The 24304-nt window shown below is 39.2% G+C and overlaps 1 protein-coding gene across 2 annotated transcripts in view; it reads left to right on the top strand.

Moving 5' to 3' along the window:
• Positions 1–24304, top strand: part of HYDIN (HYDIN axonemal central pair apparatus protein) — a 342401-nt gene that overhangs the window by 100460 nt on the left and 217637 nt on the right. For both annotated transcript variants that reach the window (XM_027618048.1, XM_027618049.1), the window contains exons 10-11: positions 4880–4979; positions 21460–21578. In XM_027618048.1, the coding sequence (XP_027473849.1) occupies positions 4880–4979; positions 21460–21578 (219 nt within the window). The remainder of the gene's footprint in view (positions 1–4879; positions 4980–21459; positions 21579–24304) is intronic.

Raw genomic sequence — 24304 nt, 5'->3', positions numbered from 1 at the left:
AAGAGCCCCTTTAGTCATTGTCAATGTAAGTTTTTAAGAAGATAATTTTTTAAAAAAGGACACTTTTCTCAAGACGGTATCACTGTTCATAACCACTGTTATGAACTAGGCAGTGTGTTCATAGACATCTTACAAAAAGTCTCGGAACTGAATCCGTCAAGTTACTTGGTTGGTTGTTCTTGTTCCAGAAGGAAACATGAAGTTCCATTTCCAGAGATATTTGATATTTGAGTAAAAGCTGCAATATGAGAGTTCGCTTTAGACCTGAAAAGTTGATTCAAATTCAAAGTTCAGTTTGAATTCAAAGTTGATTCCTTCTGGGAGATTCACTTGATCAATAAGTGAAATGCAGCTATGGATCTGAGGAAAAAAACAAAACATTCAGACCAAGAAGGAAAATAATTATAACATAACTGAAGGCCATTTTCACAATTATTTTCAACAAACAACCTAATAGTCACTTACAGTTCATATCCTAGATATGCAGTCTCTCATTTGGAGCAGGAGAATAGACAGTGATGGGAGAGGGGTCATACATAGAAGGAATGTAGAACAGCAGGGGTTCTGTGCCATGAGGCTGCTTTCTGAGGACCGGGAAGAAAGGATATTGATGGCAGAGCAGCCAGGGAAAATTCTGAATGTTTTGGTTTTCAGAAAGAGACTTTAGAACTGAACAATAACAAAGGGAACATTCTTTTCAGAGACTTAAATGACATGGAAGTTAATTTCAGGAGGGTTGGAGAAGTGATGTGAAATGTTTCAGAGCTATAAGTAAAAAGTGGGGTCAGTTTAGGCTGATAGCCTGTTTCTGAGGTTTATTTTCTCCGATTTGCTAGAAAGTGCTATGTTGAGTTTTTGCTCTAAAGAAATAGAAGTTATTTTAATCCCAACTGAAAAATAACGGTCCTTCTACATGTTCCTAACTCCTTCAAATGAAGGAGATTGAAAACATCTCTCTGTGAGAGGAAACTGAATGACCACACTTCTGTTTTTACAGATACACATAGTCCTCTTAATGTACATTATACCTGCGACAAGCCCAGGAGAGGGTTTTAGAATAGCATTTATCCTTGAATTTCCTCCCAGAGCTCAGTAAAAGCTGCAAGTTACTAACAGCTGTCTCAGACCCAGTAAAACCAATGCAGCCCAGGATAAGAAAGCACTGAGCCCACAGTCCCATTCGCTCAGACTGAAAACCCTGTGGACTCAGATTCCCTCACCAAGCAGAAGGGCTTCTCTGCCCAAGAAGCCTCTATATCAGACGATCCTTTTAGGGATGACATCAAAACACTAACACGAGGGCGCCTGGGTGGCTCAGTTGGTTAAGTGACTGCTTGTGGCTCAGGTCATGATCCTGGAGACATGTGATCGAGTCCCGCATCAGGCTTCCTGCTCACGGGGAGTCTCCTTCTCCCTCTGACCCTCCCCACTCTCATGTGCTCTCTTTCTGGGCGCCTGGGTGGCTCAGTTGGTTAAGCGACTGCCTTCGGCTCAGGTCATGATCCTGGTCATGATCCAGGATCGAGTCCCGCATTGGGCTCCCCGCTCAGCGGGGAGTCTGCTTCTCTCTCTGACTCTTCCCCCTCTCGTGCTCTCTCTCTCTCTCTCTCTCAAATAAATAAAATCTTTAAAACAAAAAACAAAAAACAAAAAAAACCTAACACTCCCTCCTCTGGGGAGCTTCTGGTCACCTCTGGAGTGTGTCTTCCCACCATTTTCCAACCTACCAGTGCTGATAATCAGACTTCTGTGATGATGGGGTGTCCTGGAATGCTTCTGTGATAGAACTTAAGTGTGTTGTCTTCTTGTATGCATATGGACCTTGGATTTTCTTCCTGGGATAACGATTTTGAAAGTGGTCTGGATGTCCTTCAACAGATGAATGGATAAAGAAGATGTGGTATATATATATACACAATGGAATATTACTCAGCCGTCAGAAAGGATGAATACCTACCATTTACATTAACATGGATGGAACTGGAAGGTATTATGCTAAGTGAAATAAATCAAGCAGAGAACGACAATTATCATATGGTTTCACTAATAATGTGGAATATAAGGAATAGTGCAGAGGACCATAGGGAAAACTGAATGGGAAGAAATCAGAGAGGGAGACAAACCATGAGAGACTCTGGACTCCAGGAAACATATTGAGGGTTGCAGAAGGGAGGGGGCTGGAGGGCTGGGGTAACTGGGTGATGAGCATTAAGGAGGGCATGTGTTGTGATGAGCACTGGGTGTTATATGCAACTAATGAATTGTTGAACACTACATCAAAAACTAATGATGTACTATATGTTGGTTAATTGAACTTAAAAAAAGAATAGATTAAAAAAAGAAAAGAAAAGAAAGTGATCTGGTTCACCCCAAGCAGTAAGATGCTTGAATTTTCCCACATGCACAGAGCTTATCTCATTTCCATTATATCCTTCTTAAGGACCACTTCCTCCTGTCCTGGTGAGACTTTTCTTTTTCTTTTTTTTTTAAAGATTTTATTTATTTATTTGACAGAGAGATAGCGAGAGCTGGAACACAAGCAGAGGGAGTGGGAGAGGGAGAAGCAGACTTCCTGCCGAGCAGGGAGCCCAATGTGAGGCTCGATCCCAAGACTCTGGGATCATGACCTGAGCCAAAGGCAGACGCCTAACGACTGAGCCACTCAGGCGCCCCCTGGTGAGACTTTTCTAGCATAGGGTTTTCTCAGGATCCAAGGTAGCTCCTTTGGTCAGTCAGTTTGGATAGAAACAGGTTAGCTGTTTCTATACCCTCAAACAAAGCAGTGTCTAAACCCACCAGGGGAATACATTTGTCTCTTGGTTAGGAGGAAGCCCAGGTCTTCAACTGCTCTGAAATGGAATACCCAATGATGGACCCAGGAATGGATGAGTCACCTTTTATACCTGATCTCTTTGCCCATTCTAGCCATGGGTGTTCCTAACACTCCTTGTCACTGGAACCCCACAAATCCTAAAGGGGCCGGTATTTTCCATGTATCAGAAGGGAACAGGTACTGGTTTCAAGGTTTGGAAAAGTGCCACAGTGAAACACCTCAATACGTGTTTGAAAATGCTTAGGGCTTCCCTCTTCCCCACATGCTCTCAGAGGCCCCTTTCAGCTCTAAATTTGTATGACTTTTGTGGTTCCAGTTGAGAAAATGGCAGAAATAGGCTGCAAAGATGAATAGGCATCTGCTAAGAAGTACACAGTGTGCAAACTGAGTAGATATGACTGATTGGATAAATATGTTGAGAAATAGGAGCCACCCGTTGTTTAGGGCTGGGAATGAAGCAGTCCCTGCGCTCATAGGGCCCTCATCCTCGTGGGCTGACAGGGGCTGTAAGAGCTCCCAGGACCCCCAGGACGCTCATGCTCCTCCCTGCTGCTTCTGTGCTCTTTGTCATTGTGAAGTCAGGGGACGCTGCACGGGGAAGTGCACTGATCAGTCTGTTACCTTCATAAACAAACCCAACTGGGTCTAGTTTGCTATTTCCACCCTCTTGTTTTGATGTCTGCATTTTAAACCATTTTGTTCTCTGAGTCTTTCCTCCAGCACTGTGTTCATTTCAGCCAGACTGGAGTGAATAGAATATGGATTGGGGATTGTCTGAAACCAGAGCCTAATTATTTACCAAGTTGTCTTAGTTTTCTATTTAGCTAGTGGGAGCATTTAAAGATCTTTGGATATGATTAACACTTATGCCCTACTTGATCTATTTACAAAAACCATTGAAAAATACACGCTTTTTCTCCCCCAATTTTTTCAGTACTTACATCTTATTCTTTCCAGTTGGCATAAAAATAACATCAATTATAGTAAACATTTATTGAGCTCTTACTAAGTACCAAGTGTGGGGCAAAGTATGTGACCTGCATGACCTTGTCAGACTTTGGGTGGGAAACCCTTTGAGGCAGGTACGATTAGCATCTGCTATCATAGCCCTTACAAGTTAATGAAGAGGCCTCAGGTTACATGGTTAATTCAAAAATATTTTCCAAGAAATATCTCAAGGGGATTTCCATATGTGGCATGTTGTATTATAATTTCAAAACTAATAAAAATTATGACTTTTGAGTGGTTTGCATTAAAACCGAAAATATCACACTGGATTAGAATCAGTGTTTGACCTGGTCATTGTTTTGCCTTGGGCCATTATTATATTTTCACAGAATTACAGTATTTCATCATGCTGCCACCTCAAGAGTAAGTCCATCTCGACCCTGTGTGTGTGTGTGTGTGTGTGTGTGTATGGTGCAGCACCTCTCACAAATATTTTTAAATATTTGTGTGCACGTGTATCATCCCTCTAAGGTGTGAGTTCCATGCAGTCCCAGACCACACTTTTCTTCATCTCTGCAGCCCAGTGCTGGCCATCTGGTGGCATAAAATGAATGTCCATTGAATGCACAAATATTGAAAATGTTCTAAACATCCTAGTTTCCTTTAGTAACTATATATTCATGAACTCACTGAAATTTGAAGCTCATTTCCATATTGTACCACCTCTTAACAAGTAGCATAAATTTACTATCTGTTGGGTAAAATAGTGCTTTCTTTTATTTGTTGTAAAAATATTTCCTTCAAGTTTCCTGAGGTTATAACATAATAGTAACATTTAAAAGCAGTGCCTTCTCTTCATCACATTGGCTTTCTTTTGTTTTTGTTTTTAAAGATTTTATTTATTTATTTAGAGATTGTGCAAGCAGTGGGGAGGGGCAGAGAGAGGGGGAGGGAGAGAATCTCAAGCAGACTCTTTGCTGAGCCATGACCCTGAGATCATGACCTGAGCCGAAATCAAGAGTCAGATGCTTAACCCACTGAGCCACCTGAGTGCCTCTTCATCACATTGTTTTTTAATGATTCTTTCATGGTTTTCAGGAAGGTGATGTCTGGCCTAACTCATCAGCTGAAATCACGGTGTACTTTAATCCTCTGGAAGCCAGGCTCTACCAGCAGACAGTTTACTGTGACATTTCAGGTAAAGACTTTCTCTATGTGGTAAACTCAGGTTACCAAGTGCCCAGAGCATCAAGTGGGGTATCTGTGTGTGTGTGTGTGTGTGTGTGTGTGTGTGTGTGTGTGTGTGTTCAGACTCTAAGAAGTACATGATATCAATAGAGGAATAATAGAGTCAAGTTATACACTTCTCATTTTTTTTTTTCTAGAACAGATCAAACTTTGAAGTACATTACATTTGTGGTGTGGTCGGGGCAGGGTGGGGATGGGAAACTGTGGATCTGGGTTTACTCTTGATTTTTAGAGCAGTAGGAATATTACTTGACACAAATTCTCAAAATTTTATTTTTTGTTCTTTTTATGGTATTTGGCTATTTAATTTTTTCATTTCTGAGTTTTTAATCAAAATAATGTATACCAGGGAGGATGGGAAGCCAGCCTGGCAGTGGCCAGAATCAGCATATGGGATATACAAGTAGAGTGGCAACCTGGTAGCTTCAGAAGATTGGATATAGATAGAAGCATTAAACAAAAAAGTAATCAGGATAACAAAAGCCAATATTATTTTTCACTCTTGGAGGTGGCAGATATATATATATATACACACACACACACACACACACACACACACACACACACACACACCTTGGAGAAAGGCTAAAATGAGTCTTTGGTATTGAAACGGAATTGGGGTTATCACTGTGAACCCATGGTTGTTGATATGCACAGATATAGAATGTATGTGTAAATGTGTGTATGTGTGTGTATATGTTTATGTATATTTCCTCCGTATGACCATTGAGAGGTCCTGGCAGCTTTGAGATCCTAGTATCAATGAGAACACCTCATACCCAAAGCTTGGTTTCTGAACCCAATCTCTTCTAAGAGGGACTTTTTCTAGGACTGAGGTAGGGAAAGAACAAGATGAGCCTGGAACATCCTTTCATGTCAGAAACTAAGGAAATGCTCAAAGAATGACAGGGATATGTCAAAATGATACAGAAGCCAGCAAAGGGACTCCCACTGACCAAATTTGGAACAAGTGAAGAATCAAGAAAATAATGATACTAATAGATCATAATCCATTGAATAAATAGGAATCTATGAATCCACTAAATAAAAATTTACCTATTTGGCAATCATTGTAATAATCAGTGCAGGTAAAAAGCATTCTTAAGCTTTAATGGGTCTCAAAATATCCTACCTCAAAATGCTTATTAATTATAAAGGGGCAAAATCTAACTTTACAGTGAAGAAATCTGGGAAATGTTATTTTAGTTAGGGCCAACAGTAATATGGCAAATCAACCTCATGGACTACTCACTAGGATATCATCAGAACACAGCATCTCTTCAATGCTATTAGGGCCAAAATATCTAATATGGGTCTAATTGTGGGGAAACATTAGACTAATCGAAATTGAAGAACAAAACAAAATTACCAGCCTGTAATCCTCAAAGACATCAAGCTCATGAAAGTCAAGAAAAGACTGAAGAACTGTCCTAGATTGAGTGAGACTCAAGAGACATGACATCTGAGTGTAACACGTGAGCCTGGAGTGGATCCTTTGCTATAAAGCATATTATTGGGTAAAGGGTGTATGGAATTCTTTGTACTACTCTGGAAGCTTTTCTGTTTTTAAAAAATGTCTCAGAATTCTCTTTTAAAATGCTGGTGCCAATAAATAAGTAAAACCAGGTAGATAATAAGATTAAAAATCTAACTAGTAGTCTTTTTCTCCAGTGTTACTTTCAAGAAGCGCTTTCAGCTCTTTCTTGTGGTGGTAATTTTCCGTGCTAAATCTATGCTTATATTGCTATTTGTTGATTTATCAGCTTGACATACTACATTTGAGTCTGCACTATGAAAGTTGAGGATTTAGTTCACATATGATCTCATTGTCCCCTTGCTGGCCTTATTGAGTTATAATTTACATGCAGTGAAATTCGCCCTTTTTTGGTGTACAGTTCTGTGAACTTTGACAAACCTAAACAGTCATGTAACTGGCACCAAAATAAAGATACAGAATATCTCCATCACACCATAAAGTTCCCTCATTGCCACTTTGCAGGCAGTCCCATTCCCCTACCTCAGCCCCTGGCAACCCAATTATTTTTATTATATTTTATTTTATGAGTTTTATTTATAGCCTTAAATATACTTAAAACTATATTTTTTGTTCCATCAACTTTATAGTATCTCATGACATGTAAGGATATTACCACCATTCCACCCTGTTTCTCTCTCTTACCTTCTGTGAGTTGTTCTACTTTCGTATTAGAATGGCTGGTAACCCTATTTAAGTTGTCTGTTGTGGTTTTTTTTTTTTTTTAAGATTTTCATTTATTTGACAGAGAGAGAGACAGCGAGAGAGGGAACACAAGCAGGGGGAGTGGGAGAGGGAGAAGCAGGCCTCCCACTGAGCAAGGGAGCCTGATGCGAGGCTTGATCTCAGGACCTTGGGATCATGACCTGAGCCGAAGGCAGATGCTTAACGACTGAGCCACCCAGGCGCCCCTGAATTGACTTTTTTGTACAGGTTTTGGATTCCTCCTCCCACTCCAACCAATGTTTCTAACTCTTCAGTTCTTCACTCTTGTCTAATTGTAGAATGTATGATCTTCTTTTCCTTGAAGACATTTTTCTCAGACCCTACCAGCTTCTCATTCTAAGTCAGATCAGCCACCTCCTACACAGTTGTTACTCAGGAATTTTTAAAGTTTCCATGTGTGTTCCATTATATCTTTTTACTCTCATTTTGCTCAAGTAGCTTCCTCAGAAAGGGTCTATAGGAGGGAAACTTTGATCCTTGAATGCCTGATAATATCTCATTCTGCCTTCATACTCACCTGATAGTTTAGCTGAAATTTCTAAGTTCAAAGTAATTTCTCTTCAGAAGGTTAAAGACATTGTGCCAACTTTATGGTAAAAGTCCAGAAGTCTGAAGTCACCTAATTCACATTCCTTGATGGGTGGCCTGTTACTTCTCTCTCAATATTTTCTAGAGTTTTCTTTTTGTACTTGAGGTCTGAAATGTCATGAAGCCATGTCCAAGAGTGAGTTTTCTAATTCATCCTCCTCAGCTTTCTGTGGGCCATTAGAGTCTACTTAACTCGTGTGTTACTTCAGCTCTGGGAAATTGTATTTTTTTTTTATGTACTTTCCTCCATTATTTTTCATTTTATTCTTCTGGAAATCTTAACAGTCCGATGTTAGACCTACAGGATTGATCATCTGTTCTCAAAGAATCAGATTTTAATCAAACATGAGTAATAAATGACATTAAATGCCATTTAATGCTATTAAATAAAGAGAAATATTTATTTGTTAGAAAATTCCAAGGTAGCAAGTATCATGCAGTCACAGGGATCCTTCCAATGCCTTCTGGTCCATGGTTGTCCTTTGTTTATAAGAATGAGAAAATGGGTTGAATTTTCAGAGTAAGTAGTGCTACTCACCTGTGCTGTGTAATGTGTGTGTCTCCCAGGATTTACAGCTGTGGTGGCTATTTTAATAATAAAATATTAAATGGTGAGAGAGAGTAGTAAGAGTGCATGATCACTAGTAGCTTCAAGTGCAAAAATCCCACTATTCTGCTCTACCTAGCATAGTCGCTTTTCTCTGTTTATCAAGATCAGGGAGTCTAAGAACAGTGCAGAAAGATGGGCTGCATAAGTCAAGACTGTGCTGCCCTCCTCCTCCTCCAAGTATGTGTGTCCCTTTCTGACGATGTTTCCCTCACCTTCCCTGAAAGTAACCACCACTTTGATTTTTATGATAGTTATTTTTTTTTATTTCTTTTCAGATATAAGTTCACTGCTATGTGTTCATGTCTAAGCAAAATAGTACAGTTTTGCTGGTTTAAAAATTTATATATTGAAATTATACTCTATGTCTTCTGCTGTTAGCACTGGGAAGATGAAGCCACTCAGTAAGCATTGATTAAATGGATGAGCAAATAAGTGAACAGATGAATGAATGAGTGAATGAATCCTAGTTTGATCTGGTCTCTTCCTTGCCCATGAATGCAGTATTCTCAAGATGGTCCCAGAATGAATGCAGGATGGACTAGGAGTTTTGGGATTGACAAAAATCTGTTTCCACACTTCGCACCAGCATCATCTGCCCCAGACTTCTTAATGGGTCTGGAAGAAATGTTGGTACAGCAGTGTTCAGACACAGGCTGGAAATGCTCCAGTGGCCCCATGCCACAGGTGGCGGGACCTCCCTCCCATCTATGACTCCCCCGGGATGTCGTGCTTGGTCATGTTCCAGGGGGTTGGCTGCTCTCCAGGAGGTTCCCAAACATTACATAACTAGTTGTATTCAGCTATTGTTTTGTTTGCAGTTCTGAATTCTGCCACAGAATTCACATCCTGGATAAACTGAATAGTATAATTTTCCATCTGCATGACATTCTTCTTTATTTTGTTAGTGGTTTATTAAAAGACATGATTGCCAGAGAAGGGCTTTGTTTACATTGTAATTCCATATTATCTTCCTTGTAAATTCCATGTAATTCCATGTCTTTTCAAGGGCTGGTGATGATTCCTTAGTATTATCTTCAAAGAGTTGGTAAAACCTCCTGGTTTTAGGTCACTAAGAAATGCTTCTTAGGCAGATAGAAAAAGCCCTTTCCCTTGTTTTGTTTTGTTTTTTGCTTTTGTTTTTTAATATACTTTGAGCATGTAGAAGCAAATACATACAGCTAAGCTTCCCCCTCATGCCTTTTTTACATAAATGATAGCATACTTTACACAGTGATTCTGACACTACTTTTTAAATATTTCTTGCAGATTATTCCATTAACACTAAATAAAAAGAGTCATTCTTTTTCATGGTCATATAGGAATCCTTTGTATTTACATACTGTAGTTTAATTTTTAACCATTTGTCACTAAGAAATAGGACATAGAGCCACCAATGTGCATACAATATACTGTGGCGGGTAGAGTAACAGCTTCCCAAGGATGTCCATGCCCTAATCCCCAGAGCCTATGAATATATTACCGTGCATGTGTTACATTACCTGACAAAAGGAAATTAGGGCAGAAAATGGAATTTAGGTTATTTATGAACTGACCTTACCAAAGGGAGATTAACCTGGATTATGTGAGTGGCTCAGTAGATAATCACAAGGATCCTTAAATGTCAAAGAGGGAGGCACTAGAATCAGTCTCAGTGTCACAATGATATGATACAAGAAAGACTCAACCAGCCATTTCTGGCTTTGAAGAGAAAGGGCCGAGGGATGTGGTCAGCCTCTAGAAACTGGAAAAGGCAAGAAAATGGGTTTTCCCTCAGGGCCTCCAGAAGGAAACGCAACTCTGACAGCACCTTGGTTTTAGTTCAGTAAGACCCATCTTAGATTTCTGACCTCTATAATTTTTAAGATAATAAACTTATAGGTTAGGCATTTAGTTCATGGTGACCAGTCTCAGCAGCAACAGGGAACTAATACACATACATATATATTGTAATTACAAGACAAATATTATGTAACTGCTACCAAAATCCATAATAGAACATTTCCAGCCCTGAGAAGGTGTGTCTTTCCCAGTCACATTCCCCTCACCCGAACCTCCCCCTGAAATAATCACCATTCTGTCCTTTATGGTCATTATTTCATTTATAGTTTTTACCCCAAGGTATGTGCACATAAACAATGCAATTTGGTACTTCCTATTTTTGAAACATACATAATTGGAATCAATCTGCCTGTCTCATCCGTGTTGTTGCTTATAGCCCTGGTTGTATTTCACTTCCATTGTTGTATAGTGTTCCATCCTGGGAATATGGGTTCAGAGACAGGAAGTAGCAGGAAAGGCCAATGTCATTGGTCTTGAAGGAGGCCTCCTGACACACATGAAATTTAACCCACATCTCCAGCTGCAACTTTTTTTTCTTTTGAAAGCTTTTATATCTAGGCACCATGAGTACAAAGATGTACAAAACCAGAATTCCTGTCCTCAGAAAGCATAGCAGTGAGAGGAGGATATAAACCAACAATTATATTGCAGTGCTATCCAGTGAATGAGTGCATAATAGAAGAGGGTACGGGACACATAGTTCAGTCTGGGGTTTTCAGGGAAGGCTCCCCAGTGAAAGTGACCCTTTTGAAGTGTTCATTAGTCAAGTAAAAAAAGGCTGTGGGGCTGGGAACCCTTTGTGCAAGTAGATGGCAGGAGCATGAAATGGCAAAGAATTGCAAATTCTTAGCCTGTGGCTGCCGGAGAGACAGAGACTGGGAGGGGAGAGGTGGGGGCAGGAGATGGAGCTGGAGGAGTAGGTAGCTCAGGGGAGGGCTGCCCTTAACTGCTGGACTAAGAACCTTGGAATTCCTTCTGACTGCCCTGGGGAATCAGGGAAGGGCTCTAAGCAAGGGAGGGACATGCTTGGATCTGAGCACAGGAAATATAACATCACTAAAAATCTTTTCGGTTCATCTGAAACTGAAATTTTTTCTTCATTGAAATTTTCAGATTTTCTTAGAAGCAGTTAAACGGTATGTTAGATATTTATAAAGACTTGCTGATGGTCTGCTCTGTGGCTTGAAACTGACTTTTTATCTATCTTGACTTTCCAGTGTAATGTGGAAATTCTTAATCTAATCATGAAGATTACCTTTAAAAAAAAAAACTCAACGGGAAACCGCACATATTTGGTTTGGATCACCATATGGGAACTTCAAAGGAAGCAACACTTTCTGATTTAAACTGTGAAATATATTGCTAGATAACATCGTTAGTGGGTGCCTCAGAGTCAAATGTGAAAAAGCAGCATGGTAGAAAGGATACCAGATGTACCTGCTTCCTTTCAGGACCCAATTAAAATGAAACTAGAGTGTCCATTTTCATTCTGTCCATCACAAGTAGCATCTGAATTGTTAGCACAATTTAGAGCTTTTGATCTTTATCCCAATTGCACTAAAGAAGGGACACTCAGGAGAGAGAAATGTTGAAAACGTTTCTGAGTTTTCAGAGTAGTAAGTGAGAAATGCTTTACATATTTGTAAGGTTTCTTCCTCAAAACTCATCAGACTGCCACCTAATAATAATATAAGTAAGGTTTCTTAGTCCTATGAATAAGAAATTATTTTCTTGATCAACTACACTATTTACTTTAAGTTATATGTTCAATTATCAAATATTTCAAACATAAAGAACACACGGAATAATATCTAAGTATCTATGTATGCATACCCAGGTTTAGGAAAACTTGAACAAATGGAAAGGTCTGTTGATGTTTTTGGTCAGGAAGATCAACATCATAAATAGGTCAGTTCTCCTTGTAAATATAAGGTGATCCCAATGGTAATAGCAAGGTTTTTTCTTTTTTTTTTTTAATTAGGTTGATTCCAAAGTTGTTATAGAGGAAATAAATGAACTAGAATTGCTTAGAAAATTTAGAAAAACAAGAATTATGTGGGAGGACTGGCCCCACCATATGTTAAAACTTATTTAAAAGCTATAATAAGTACAATTGGATGGTTCTGGAACATGAAAAGAAAATAGCTATTGAATCAATATTCATTCTTTTCATCTTTACTGATCATCAGCAGCAGCAGTAGCAGCATGCCCTAATGCCCTAAACCCCCAAGCCCTATTTCCCAATGTCCTTGGTATGTGAGCAGAATAAAAGCCCTAATTTCTTTAAACTACTCTGTTCATCTTTTGCTGTATAACAGACCACCCTAAATTTAGTGGCTTAACACAACCGGCAGCCATTTATTTTGCTCCCAGATCTGTAGTTTGGTCAGGATTCCTCAAGGACAGCTCCTCTTTGCTCTACCTGGGGACAGCTGGACAGGCCAGAAGGTGAAGGCTGCTGTCATTTTACAGCTCACCCACCTACATGTCTAGCAGTTAATCCTGGCTGTTGGCAGGGACCTCACCAGGTTCTGCTTGCTGGAACCCCTATCCATGGCCTCTCCATGAGGCTTCTTGCTTCCGCATAGCATGGACAACGGACCAGATTGTTGATGTGGAAATCTAGTGCAGTGCGATTGCTATTTAAGTTACCTGTCTTCTGTATCAGACTGATATCCAGAATTACTTCATGCTTTGATGTTCTACAGTTTCATTGTGATGGATTTGCCTTGTTTGTTCTACTTAGGTACTTGATCTGCTTCTTCAGTCTAAGCATCTTCCTCACTCCTGGGATTTCTCAGCATTTGTCTCTTCAATATTTTTTTCTCTCATAATCTCAGGTTTCTCTTTCTGGAAATTCTTTCAGATATATGTCTTTCCCATGGAATCACCATGTCTTCTAACCTCTACTTTGCCTTTTTTATTTCTTTGTTTCTCTTTGATACATCCCGGGTATTTTTCTAAGATCTTTCTCTCAGTTGGCTAATTCTTTAGCTTTTTCTACTCTTTGGCATTCATCTATTCAGTTTTTAATTCCATCAACTTGGTTTTTCAGTTTTAGAAGTTCTGTATGATTTTAATACTTTCATTTTTGTCTCCTTCACTATGGTTTCTATTTCTTTATTTGCCTCTTGGAAAATTTTAAGAATACAATGTCAGAGTTTCTTTAAGAGTTTTCTATTATCTCAAACTCTTGGGGTACTAATTTGCATGTTTATGGTAAATACTTTCCCCATACTGGATTGTTTCTTCAGATGGCTTGAAATGTTTGTATTGTAAGCCCATCTCTAGCACGTTTGTGGACTGAATATTTGAGTTCTCCCAAAATTCATATGTTGAAACTTAATCCTCCGTGTGATGTTTTTGGGAGGTGGGGGACCTTTGGAGGGTGATTAGGTAGTGAGGGCAGAGCCCTCATGAATGGGATTAATGTCCTTATAAAGGAGACCCCAGAGCACTCCCTCGCTCCTTCCTCCACGGGAGGACATAGAGAGAAGATGGCTCTCACCAGACACTGAATCTGCTGCCACCTTGATCTTGGACTCTCCAGCTTCCAGAACTGTGAAAAATAAACATTTGTTGTTTAAGCCACCCAGTGTCTGGTATTTGTTAGAGAAGCCCAAACAGACTAAGACAGCATGGGAGTATTCCTTCAGAGCAGTTTTTCAGGATCCTACAACTATTATTTTCTCAGCTTCTGACTCTTTCACCTATCATATAGGGTAAATTTGGATCCCATATCTGTACCTGGGACTTCGATTCCTCATAGGAACCTCTTTCCCCTATTGAGAGATCTAGGTAGAGGACAATTTTCATTACTACTTCCCTAGACCAACAGATAGAATTTTTCTTCTTGTTTCCTTTCCAGAAAAGGTATCCTTTCCAAGGTCCTGGATTCATGCAAGGATCTAAGTTCAGTTCCTTTTTCCCAGAGGGGAGCAAAGCCAAATGTCCTCTTTTTGTGAGGGTGTTAAAACTGAAGCCACGAGGGGCGCCTGGGTGGCTCAGATGGTTAAGCGTCATCCTTTGGCTTAGGTCATGATCCCAGGGTCCTGGGATTGAACCCCTCATTGGGCTCCATGCTTGGCGGGGAGTCTGCTTCTCCCTCTCCCTCTACTCTTCCCCCTGCTTGTGCTCTCTTGCTCTCTCTGTCAAATAAATAAATAAAATCTTAAAAAAAACAAACAAACTGAAGCCACTAGACCATAGACCTGTATGATGAACTTTACAAATCTCCAAATTCCCTTGTCATTTCTGTCACCTGGTATTTTCCTTTCTTCCTTTTGAGCTTGGGTAAGTATTAAAAATACATATTTGTCATATTTTTAATAAGCTTTTTTTTATTTGAAATGGAGGAATGGACTGAGTCTGCTCCCTCTGCCATGTTTCGGAAGTTAACATAGTTAACAGTGTTCATGTTTCTTGAGATAACATCCCTAGAGAATGTGCATAGACTTACTCTGCTGATCATTAACAATGGAGATTCTTGGGTTTCATCTATGTTTTATTACATCAAAATCTGTGGACGTTGTACTAGAGAATATCTGTTTTAAATGAAGGCTAAAAAGTGTGTGGCAAGGTTACAGGATACAAGATCCATATAGAGAGAATCAATTTTGTTTCTATACATTGAATAATGGGAAATTGACATTAAAAACAACAACTGGGGAGGGTGTCTACTATGGTGAGCGTTGTGAATTGTGTAAGACTGATGAATCACAGACCTGTACCCCTGAAACAAATAATACATTATATGTTAATAAAAAAATTAAAAATAATAAATAAAACAATAGGGGCACCTGGGTGGCTCAGTCATTGGGCGTCTGCCTTCAGCTCAGGTCATGATCCCGGGGTCCTGGGATGGAGCCCCGTGTCGGGCTCCCTGCTCCATGGGAAGCCTGCTTCTCCCTCTCCCACTCCCTCTGCTTGTGTTCCCTCTCTCACTGTGTCTCTCTCTCTGTCAAATAAATAAAATCTTTAAAAAATAAAAAAAAAATCATTTACAATAGTATTAAGAAATCCTAAATACTTAGAGATAAATTTGACAAGAGATGTGTAAGACCTGTACACTGAAAACCACAAAACATTGCTGAGAGAAATTAAAGACCCAAATAAATGGAGAACTATACCTTGTTAAAAAGTGGGTAAATTCAATATCATTAAGATGTTATTTCTTCCTCACATTTATCTATAGATTCATTGCAATCCAAACAGAAATTCTTGCTGCGTGTGTGTGTGTGTGTGTGTGTGTGTGTGTGTTTGTGTGTGTGCAGGAATTGACAGGCCGATTCTAAAATTCATATGGAAATGCAAAGAGTCTAGAATAGCCAAAACAACTTTGGAAAAGAACAAAACTGGAAGGCTACTACTACCTGATTTCAAGACAATTTTTAAGCTACGCTAATGAAGATAATCTTGGATAATCTCCCCACCTCAGAAATCTTAACTTAATCACTGCAATATAAGGTAATATTTACTCTTTTGCCATATAGAGTAATATTTACAGGAATTAGGACACCGACCATCTTTGGGCACCATTATTCGGTCTACCACAGATCCTATGCAGTTGCCCAGTTGTTTGGGCTCTATACAGTCTAGTCCATCTTCCCGTATTGACATTCAGCACCTGTTCTGTCCATAAATTAAATTCACGTATATGTGTACAGTTATTCTGAGTCCTGTATTGTTTCCTTAGTCATTTTGCACCTTTTGCCCCAATACCACAGTATCTTAATTACAGTAGCTTTATAATAGATCTTAATATATCGGAGGGCAAATCATTCTCATTTATTCTTTTTAAAGAATGTCTTGCTTATTATTGGCCCTTTGATTTTACATTTAAATTTTATAATCAACCTGTCAAATTCCACCAAATTCTGCCTGCCAGCATTTTGTTTTAACAGAACATTGAAATTATAGATACAGATCAGTTGGAGGAAAATTGACAATTTTATGACATGGAGTCTTCCTTTTCAAGAATATATCCTAGTTGTCCATTATTTAGATCTTTGTTAATATCTTTCAATAAAGTTTTATGATTTTCCCCTTGAAGATCTTAAGTATATATTGATGTATTTCTAGGTACTTTATGTTTTTGTTGCTATTACAAATAGTGTCTTAAAAATTAATATTTTCTGATTGTTTTGGTATGTAGAAATGCACATAAGTCAACAACTATGTTGACTTTTGCATATTGATTTGGTGTAACCATCACTATAAGTCTATCTTATTAATTTAAAAAAATTATTTATAGATTCTTTAGGATTTTCCAGGTAGACAGTCCCAAAATATGTGAATAATGGCAGTTTGTTCTACCTACTTATACTTTCCCCCCTCTTCTTTCTTGTCTTACTGCAAAGGAATGGAGCTCAAGTATAATATTGGACATCTAAGATAGCGGGCAAATTTTTGAAAGCCCCTAGTTATATTTCCTGGAATTTAATGCAATGTGATCTCTTGCATTCAAGGACTTCAGGGCTGTTAAAGGGGGTTCTGTAGTCCATCTCTCTGCTGCTTGTGTGAAACCAAGACACTGTAATCAGAGATAGGAAACTTCCCTATTTCAAAAAACATTTTAATATTTTGCTCTTTTTTGTTTTTAAAGATTATTTATTTATCTATTTGACAGAGGGAGAGAGACAGTGAGAGAGGAAATACAAGCAGGGGGAGTGGGAGAGGGAGAAGCAGACTTCCCACTGAGCAGGGAGCCCGATGCAGGGCTTGATCCCAGGACCCTGGGATCATCACCTGAGCGGAAGGCAGATGCCTAACGACTGAGCCACCCAGGCGCCCCTAATACTTTGCTCTTCTAATAAGGAATCTGTCATTAGAGCTTCCTTCACTAAGCTCTTTTGCCAAGACAAGAAAAATCCCTGCTTCATAAATCTTGCAGAAAAGTAGCATTTGTAATGCAACCTTAAAATCTAGACTAACTCTCACAAAGGCAAGCCTGGTTATCTCTTGTATTCCCATTCTATCCTGGCTAGCTACAAATAAGACAATCTCCTTTGAAGTAATTAATAATTCCCAGAGAAACATTGGCTCACTGCTTTATTACAACACATCTCCTTTTTATTATTATTATTATTAAGGAAGGCAGTCAGGGTAACAGATGGGGAAAGCTTTAAGTGTGACAGTTATAAACAGTCTTGCTGTTTATTCCACAATATATTTGCAATTCTTTCTTTGCTGTTCTGAAAGTTGGATCCCTGTCAAAATACTTTCCTCTTGACCAAGGAATACAAATCATTGTCAATAGAACTCTAAAATAATGGAGTTAAGTTGATGACGTTCTCTGAAAATTTTACTTATATATTAGAGGATTGTCAACACAAACACCTGATCTTCAGAGGGACCTCTTTTCCAGGGATCAGACGGATTAGGGGGAACCCTTTGAATGAATCAGCCGTCCCAAATATTGCTAAGATTGCTCTTGTTTCTTATAATCAAAGTAATACTTGCCTAATGACCACTGTGTTGCCAAGCACTAGAGGGGGACACAGAGACAGTTACTCCTGACTTTAAAAAGGCAGGCATAGAGAGAAAGCATTAAAAATACAGAAGTTGGGGGCACCTGGGTGGCTCAGTCGTTAAGCGTCTGCCTTCAGCTCAGGTCATGGTCCCAGGGTCCTGGGATCGAGCCCTGGATCGGGGTCCCTGCTCCGTAGGAAGCCTGCTTCTCCCTCTCCCACTCCCCCTGCTTGTGTTCCTGCTTTCACTCTCTCTCTCCCTGTCAAATGAATAAATAAAATCTTTAAAAAGAAAAAAAAATACAGAAGTTAAATAGCAACAAAAGACTGGAACATAAGTGCCACAAGTCATTATAATGATAATAATATAAGTTAGAAATATGATTTAGTTGTTCAAAGCACATTTGCTATCATACTAAATATTACATCCGGGATGCCTGGGTGGCTCAGTCAGTTAAGCATCTGCCTGCGGCTCGGATCATGATCCCAGGGTCCTGGGATTGAGTCCTACATCAGGCTCCTTGCTCGGCAGGGAGCCTGCTTCTCCCTCTAACCCTCCCCCCTCTCATATACTCTCTCTCTCTCTCATTCTTGCTCTCTCAAATAAATAAATAAATCTTTAAAAAAAATTTAAATGGTGTAAATTTAAGGATAAACTATCAAATTATCAAAGATTTTCAAAAATGATAGTATCTCCACTGTCAGGGAGGGTGTGGAGAAATAGAAACCTTTAAATACTGTTGGTGTTTGTGTGCAAATTCCTACAGCCATTCTGGAGGGCAAATATGGCCATAGCTATCAAAATGTCAGATGTGCATCTCTTGGTTCTGGCAATTCTATTTCCATTAATGGTGGGCTAGACAATTTGGATTCTCTCTCCCCCACCCTCCCATCTTCCTCTAAAAGCAACTAGAGGAGCAAGCCAAAATTTTTTCAAAGCCTTTTGAAGGCAAAAGAGACCTACAGAAGAGTGAAGAATTATAGGGCCAAGATCCAAGAGAAGAAGGAAACCAAGACAATCAGACTGTGGGGGCCACTTTATCCTTAGCAATATCACCTTTTTGGTAGATTCTACAGAGAAGATGAAAAGTTAAGTAGAGTTAGGGAAGAAACATAGAAGTTCATGGGATGCCCAAGGAGAAAGGGCTCTAGTAACCTTCCAAACTTTAGGATGAGACCCAGTGAAGTAAGAACTAGAAATGCACCAATCCTCACAATGACTGAAGCTCAGCTTTGGCTTCTTTTTTAATTATCAATTTGATTACAACAGTTCCTCTTCACTGGCGTTCCAGGAGATAATATCCAATGTTCTAAGGCATCGTTTATGTATGAGGAATTAACATCTTCTTTATATCTAGGATACTACTAGCTATATACCCTTCTTGGGAAAATTGAGAAGATAGTCACTCAAATGACCTGGTACAGGGCTTAATTCTCTCCCAGAATCTTAGCTGAGAGTGGTAAGAATAGGGAATCCTAATGCCCCCTAGTCACCAGCCAGAAGCTAGAGGAAGATGATGTCTTCTCAGGGCTTCAAATGACCACTCCAGGTTTTATATACACTGACCAGCACTCAGTCAAAAATAACCATGCACATGAGGAGACAACACAGTCTGATAGAACACCACAATAAACAACAGAAACGCCACAGAGAGCCAGAAAATAGAATTATTTGACAGATTTTTTTAAATGTTGAAAAGATTTTCTGTGTTCTTTATTTTTTTAATTTTATTATGTTACGTTAATCACCATACAGCACATCATTAGTTTCTGATGGAGTGTTCCATGATTCAGTGTTCTTTAAAAAAAAGATTGAGCAGAGGCCTGGAAACTCTAAAAAATTTAATGGGAAGTCTGGAACTGAAAAGTTATAATGACAACATTTTTTTTTTTAAGATTTTATTTATTTATTTGACAGAGAGAGACACAGCGAGAGCAGGAACGCAAGCAGGGGAAGTGGGAGAGGGAGAAGCAGGCTTCCCGCAGAGCAGGGAGCCCGATGTGGGACTCGATCCCAGGACCCTGGGACCATGACCTGAGCCAAAGGCAGACGCTTAACGACTGAGCCACCCAGGCGCCCAAAGTTATAATGACAAATTAAGAACTTAGTAGAACTGAATAGCCTCTTGTATGGCCAGAGATAAATCTTACAAACTGGAAATTAAACAAATCTAAAGAAAATACTCATACTGAAGCATACAGAGACAAAATATAGAAAAGAGCATCAGAGCTGAAGAGGATGTAGCAAAAGTTTATCTATCCAGATGGAAAGAAGTGAGAAAATGGAGCAAGGCAATATTTGCAAACACAATGAATGAACATTTTCCAAAAACTGATGAGTGGCATTCATCTATGTATTCAAGAACTGCTACAAAGCCCAGGAACGATACATGCAAACCACACCTGGGAACATCATAGTAAAACTGCTGAAAACCAAAACCAAAAAGAAAATCTTAATGCAGTCAGAGAAAAAGACATATTACCTCAAATGAGCAATAAGACAATAAGCTGACTTCTCAATAGAAACCCTGGAAGACAAGAAACAATAGAATATCTTCAAGGTGCTTAAAGAAAATGTAGGAAAATTGTTCATAAATGCATTCAAGGATATTAATTACATTGTAATTTGTTGAATGAAAAGTTGGAAGCCTTTCTCCCTCTGCCCCTCTTCCCTGCTTGCTCACTCTCAAATAAATAAAATCTTAAAAAAAAAGAAAAGAAAAGAAAAGTTGGAAGCCACTTAAATATCCAACAAGAGGGACTGGTTAAAAATACTTACCTCGTCTTCAGGTGATGGTATGTAAAAACGTTGCAGGTATTTTGTTAAGTAAAAAAAAAAGGCAGGTTACAAAATAATATATAGGATATGCTCTCATTTATATAAAACTTAATATAGTATTTACTATTTAAATATGATTTCATGTAGTATTTTAGTATTTAAATATGATAAAGTATGGAAGGATAGGCACCAAAATACTAATAGTGATCTTTGGGTAATAGAATTATGTGAGAATTTTCCATTTTCTTTATAATATTTTTATAATGACCATGTATTATCAAATGAAGATATCCCATTTTTAAAAAGAAAATGAAACCAATCGATACTTGAAAAGTTGTGTTCTCTGTTCACCCTGGGTCCACTGTGGATGTGCAATCGTGGATATCATTTAGTGGATCCCATTACCTCTACTGAAAGAAAGTCTGCAAAGTAAGGGTCAGGTAAGACGCCTAGACTCAGATCCCTTAATACACTGATCTTCCTAAATCTAGGGAAAATCAGTGAGAACAATGTCCTTTGGAGCCCTATGGTGACTCTCATTTTATAAGAAGCATCAATCAGTGGTCACCCTTCTCTAATTTAGAGAAATTACTTTTTTTTTTAAAAATAAGAAACTTAAGAATACCATTAAGACTGGGTTAAATTTTTAAAATTTTTTTTCTGCTAAAATATCAGCCTAAATTAGAATATAAGCTGCTCCCTAAAGATAAGAAACTACCAGTGTTCCTGTTTCCTAAAGATAAGCTAAATCGTCAGCATTGGTTAAACCGCAGTTCCCTGGGTCCAGTGCAGTACTGTTGATTGCTTACATTGGCAACACGTTGTGCTTAATTTGGGGGTAATGAAGCATCCTTCAGGGTAATAAAATCTGAATTGTTTTTATAGGCCGAGAGATCCGTCTGCCCCTCCGAATCAAAGGGGAAGGAATGGGACCAAAGATTCACTTCAACTTTGAAATGCTGGACGTTGGAAAAGTTTTCACTGGATCCGTACATTGTTATGAGGTAAGCACTAGAATTGTTCATTGAGACTCAAATAGTACTTAGCTCTTTAGGTTTATTTTATTTTGTGTATGTGTATATTGATAGAAAATGTATCGAATCACATCCATTTGCTATTACTCACACTCAGACTGTGGAATGATCTGGCTTTTCCTTGCTTCCTAGCCTTGTTGAAGGTTTCCCCTCGAAGTTTCCTCAAGGCATACTTTAATTGGTTTTATTCTCATCATCTTATGGATTGCAAAGGGGAAAATCATAATCTTCTCCCCACCCATTTAATGCTTGCTCTCTGACAACATAAATCCTACAGACCAGAAGACAGAAACTTTCACATTTTCCAGAATGCCCTAATGAGGACAGCTGTTTTCATACTTCAGCATTTTCTCTGAATGCACTAGTCTCCAATCCATGATTAAAAACCAGTCATTGTACTTTCTGGAACTCTCTGTTTGAAACTTCCCTGCTTTGTCTTTCCAATTAGATAGAAAATGATCCTTTTACAAGATGTAATCATGGGTTCTTCAGGATCAAAATTACTGCATTGTCACCTCACCACTAACTTTGTATCTAGGGTACTTTTTTTTTTTACATTATATCAAATTATAACCATCGAAACTTTATTTTACAAATATTCATAAACTTTAAATGTTTGTATTTCTCTAAATGTTATTACTCCATTTAAAAAGCAATTATTTAATGAGTGGCAAATAGGTGTCAGGTTCCATGCTTCCTTGTGTTGTGTACACGTTTATTCACGTGTGACAAAAGCGGGAAAGGCAGGTTTTATTGTACCTGCTCTACAAATGAACAAGAAGAGGCAGAGAGTGGTTAATACCATCAACAACATCATCCTTCATGTATGTTGAGCACAATACCAGTACTTTTACATTCATTAGTTTGGTCCTCACTAACCCCTAGGGAGTAGGTGCAATGACTATTCCCATTTTATAGCCAAGGAAGCTGGCACTTAAGAGAAATTTTACTAGTTAAGGTAATGCTAGATATTGTAACAAATACAAAGATCTATACTCTCTCAGACATGACAAGTCTGTTTCGTTGCTCACACAAAGTCTCAAGCAAGGTTACCTCTCAGCCGACAGCTCTCTGCAGAGCATCGGGCCCCTGGCTCCTTCCAGCTCATAGCTCTGCCCCCCCACCGTGTGGCCTGCAGGATTGCAGCCTCACATGTGTCCACGCAGGTGGAAGGGGAAAGAGCAGGGAGAGATGCACTCGGAAGACCTTTTTTAGGAGCTGGCCCTATAGGTGACACACACCACTTTTATTCACATCCCATCAGCTGTGCATCCCTGCAAGAGTAGCTGGGAAATGCAGTCTAGTTGTGAGCACAGGAGAAAGAGGAAGTGGGTTCAGTAAACAGCAAACCTGACTCTGCTACGTTGGTTAAGTAACTTGGCAAGGTCGTTCAGCTAGTAAATGTGAGCGAGCACTGGGTTACTGGGGCCCTGTATCCTGGGAAGAAAAGGCTTTTTGCTGCCCTTTCAATCCCGGGGCTCTCACCATGAGCAAATCCAGCCTATAAGCCAGCTCAGCTCTCAGCCTAACCTCAGCATGGGAGGCAGATGCTTGGTTGCTGCTGAGAGCTTCCTACAGTGCGGTTTATCCCCACATTCACTAAAGTACCTGTGGCCTCAGTGGGACGGTGTGAAAGGTAAATAGAGATGTTAATGTCATAATGAGATGGAATATACATAAGAACACGATTTAAATGAAGAAACGAGTCACATGTCTGTCATGAACTGAAATACGGCATATAGCTACTATGTTGCATTGTCTTTCGCATTTTGAAAAAAGAGTCGCTTTGGGAGGAAAAAAATGTGCAATGCTTCTTATGAAGTTCACATTCTGTCCGTAATTTATCCAGGGTGAATTTCCCTCATATCTCACAGACTGTGTCTTGTGGATGCCACATCAGAAAAGGACCTTTAGTTCTGATGCAAAATGGTTAAGTTTTCCGTGAGTGTAATAATAATTTCTTATCAATTTAACCAAAGTGTATTTGAGGCCACCACTTCCCACCCTCCTAGATTTGACCAGTAAAGTAAAGCTCAGCCAGCTAAGTAAGTGTTAGATGAGGTGCTGCATCAGAATGGGCAGTTTTGAGCACTGTGCATTGGCAGAGAAGGACATGGTAAGGTGCTTCTTACAGGAATATTTTGCACTCTCTGCGTATTTAGTGCTGATGCCTCATTGCATCTCTCTTTCAATTTATTATGTTACCTCCTTGAGACGAATTTGAATAACTAGCTGTTGCCCTTAGTCATTGCTGAGCTTAGCAAACATGTAAAAAGTAAACCACAGCTCCAAGAGTGTACACTATTCCCCAGTGTAATTAGAAGGCAAACAAGGTGAAGCTCTAGTATAAATTTTCTTCTCCCCAAGGAATTGGACTGCAAGGGTAAGGTAATCAAAGGTCTCAGAATTTCATCCCAAATGACTTGCTGGATTCTGCATACACATGAACGTGCTTCTTTCCCAGGGGGAGAGGAATGACATGCATGTTCTCGAACATGGAAGACCTGGTGCCTTGTACAAAATCTGGGTAAAATATTGCTGTTAACCAAAACATAAAAAGGCAATCCTGCATCTCCTTAGAGAGAAAAACAATTCCCTTTGAATGGAATTCCCTTTGAATTACCACTAACACCTTTGAGTTGCCTTTAAGTTACCACTAATGTGTGTCAGTCACTTCTTCAGCACAGGCACATTTC

This window comes from Zalophus californianus, chromosome 17 (assembly GCF_009762305.2).
Source record: "Zalophus californianus isolate mZalCal1 chromosome 17, mZalCal1.pri.v2, whole genome shotgun sequence".
NCBI lineage: Eukaryota > Metazoa > Chordata > Mammalia > Carnivora > Otariidae > Zalophus > Zalophus californianus.
Note: the sequence above shows the minus strand (reverse complement) of the source record. Positions and strands in the feature narration are given on the sequence as shown.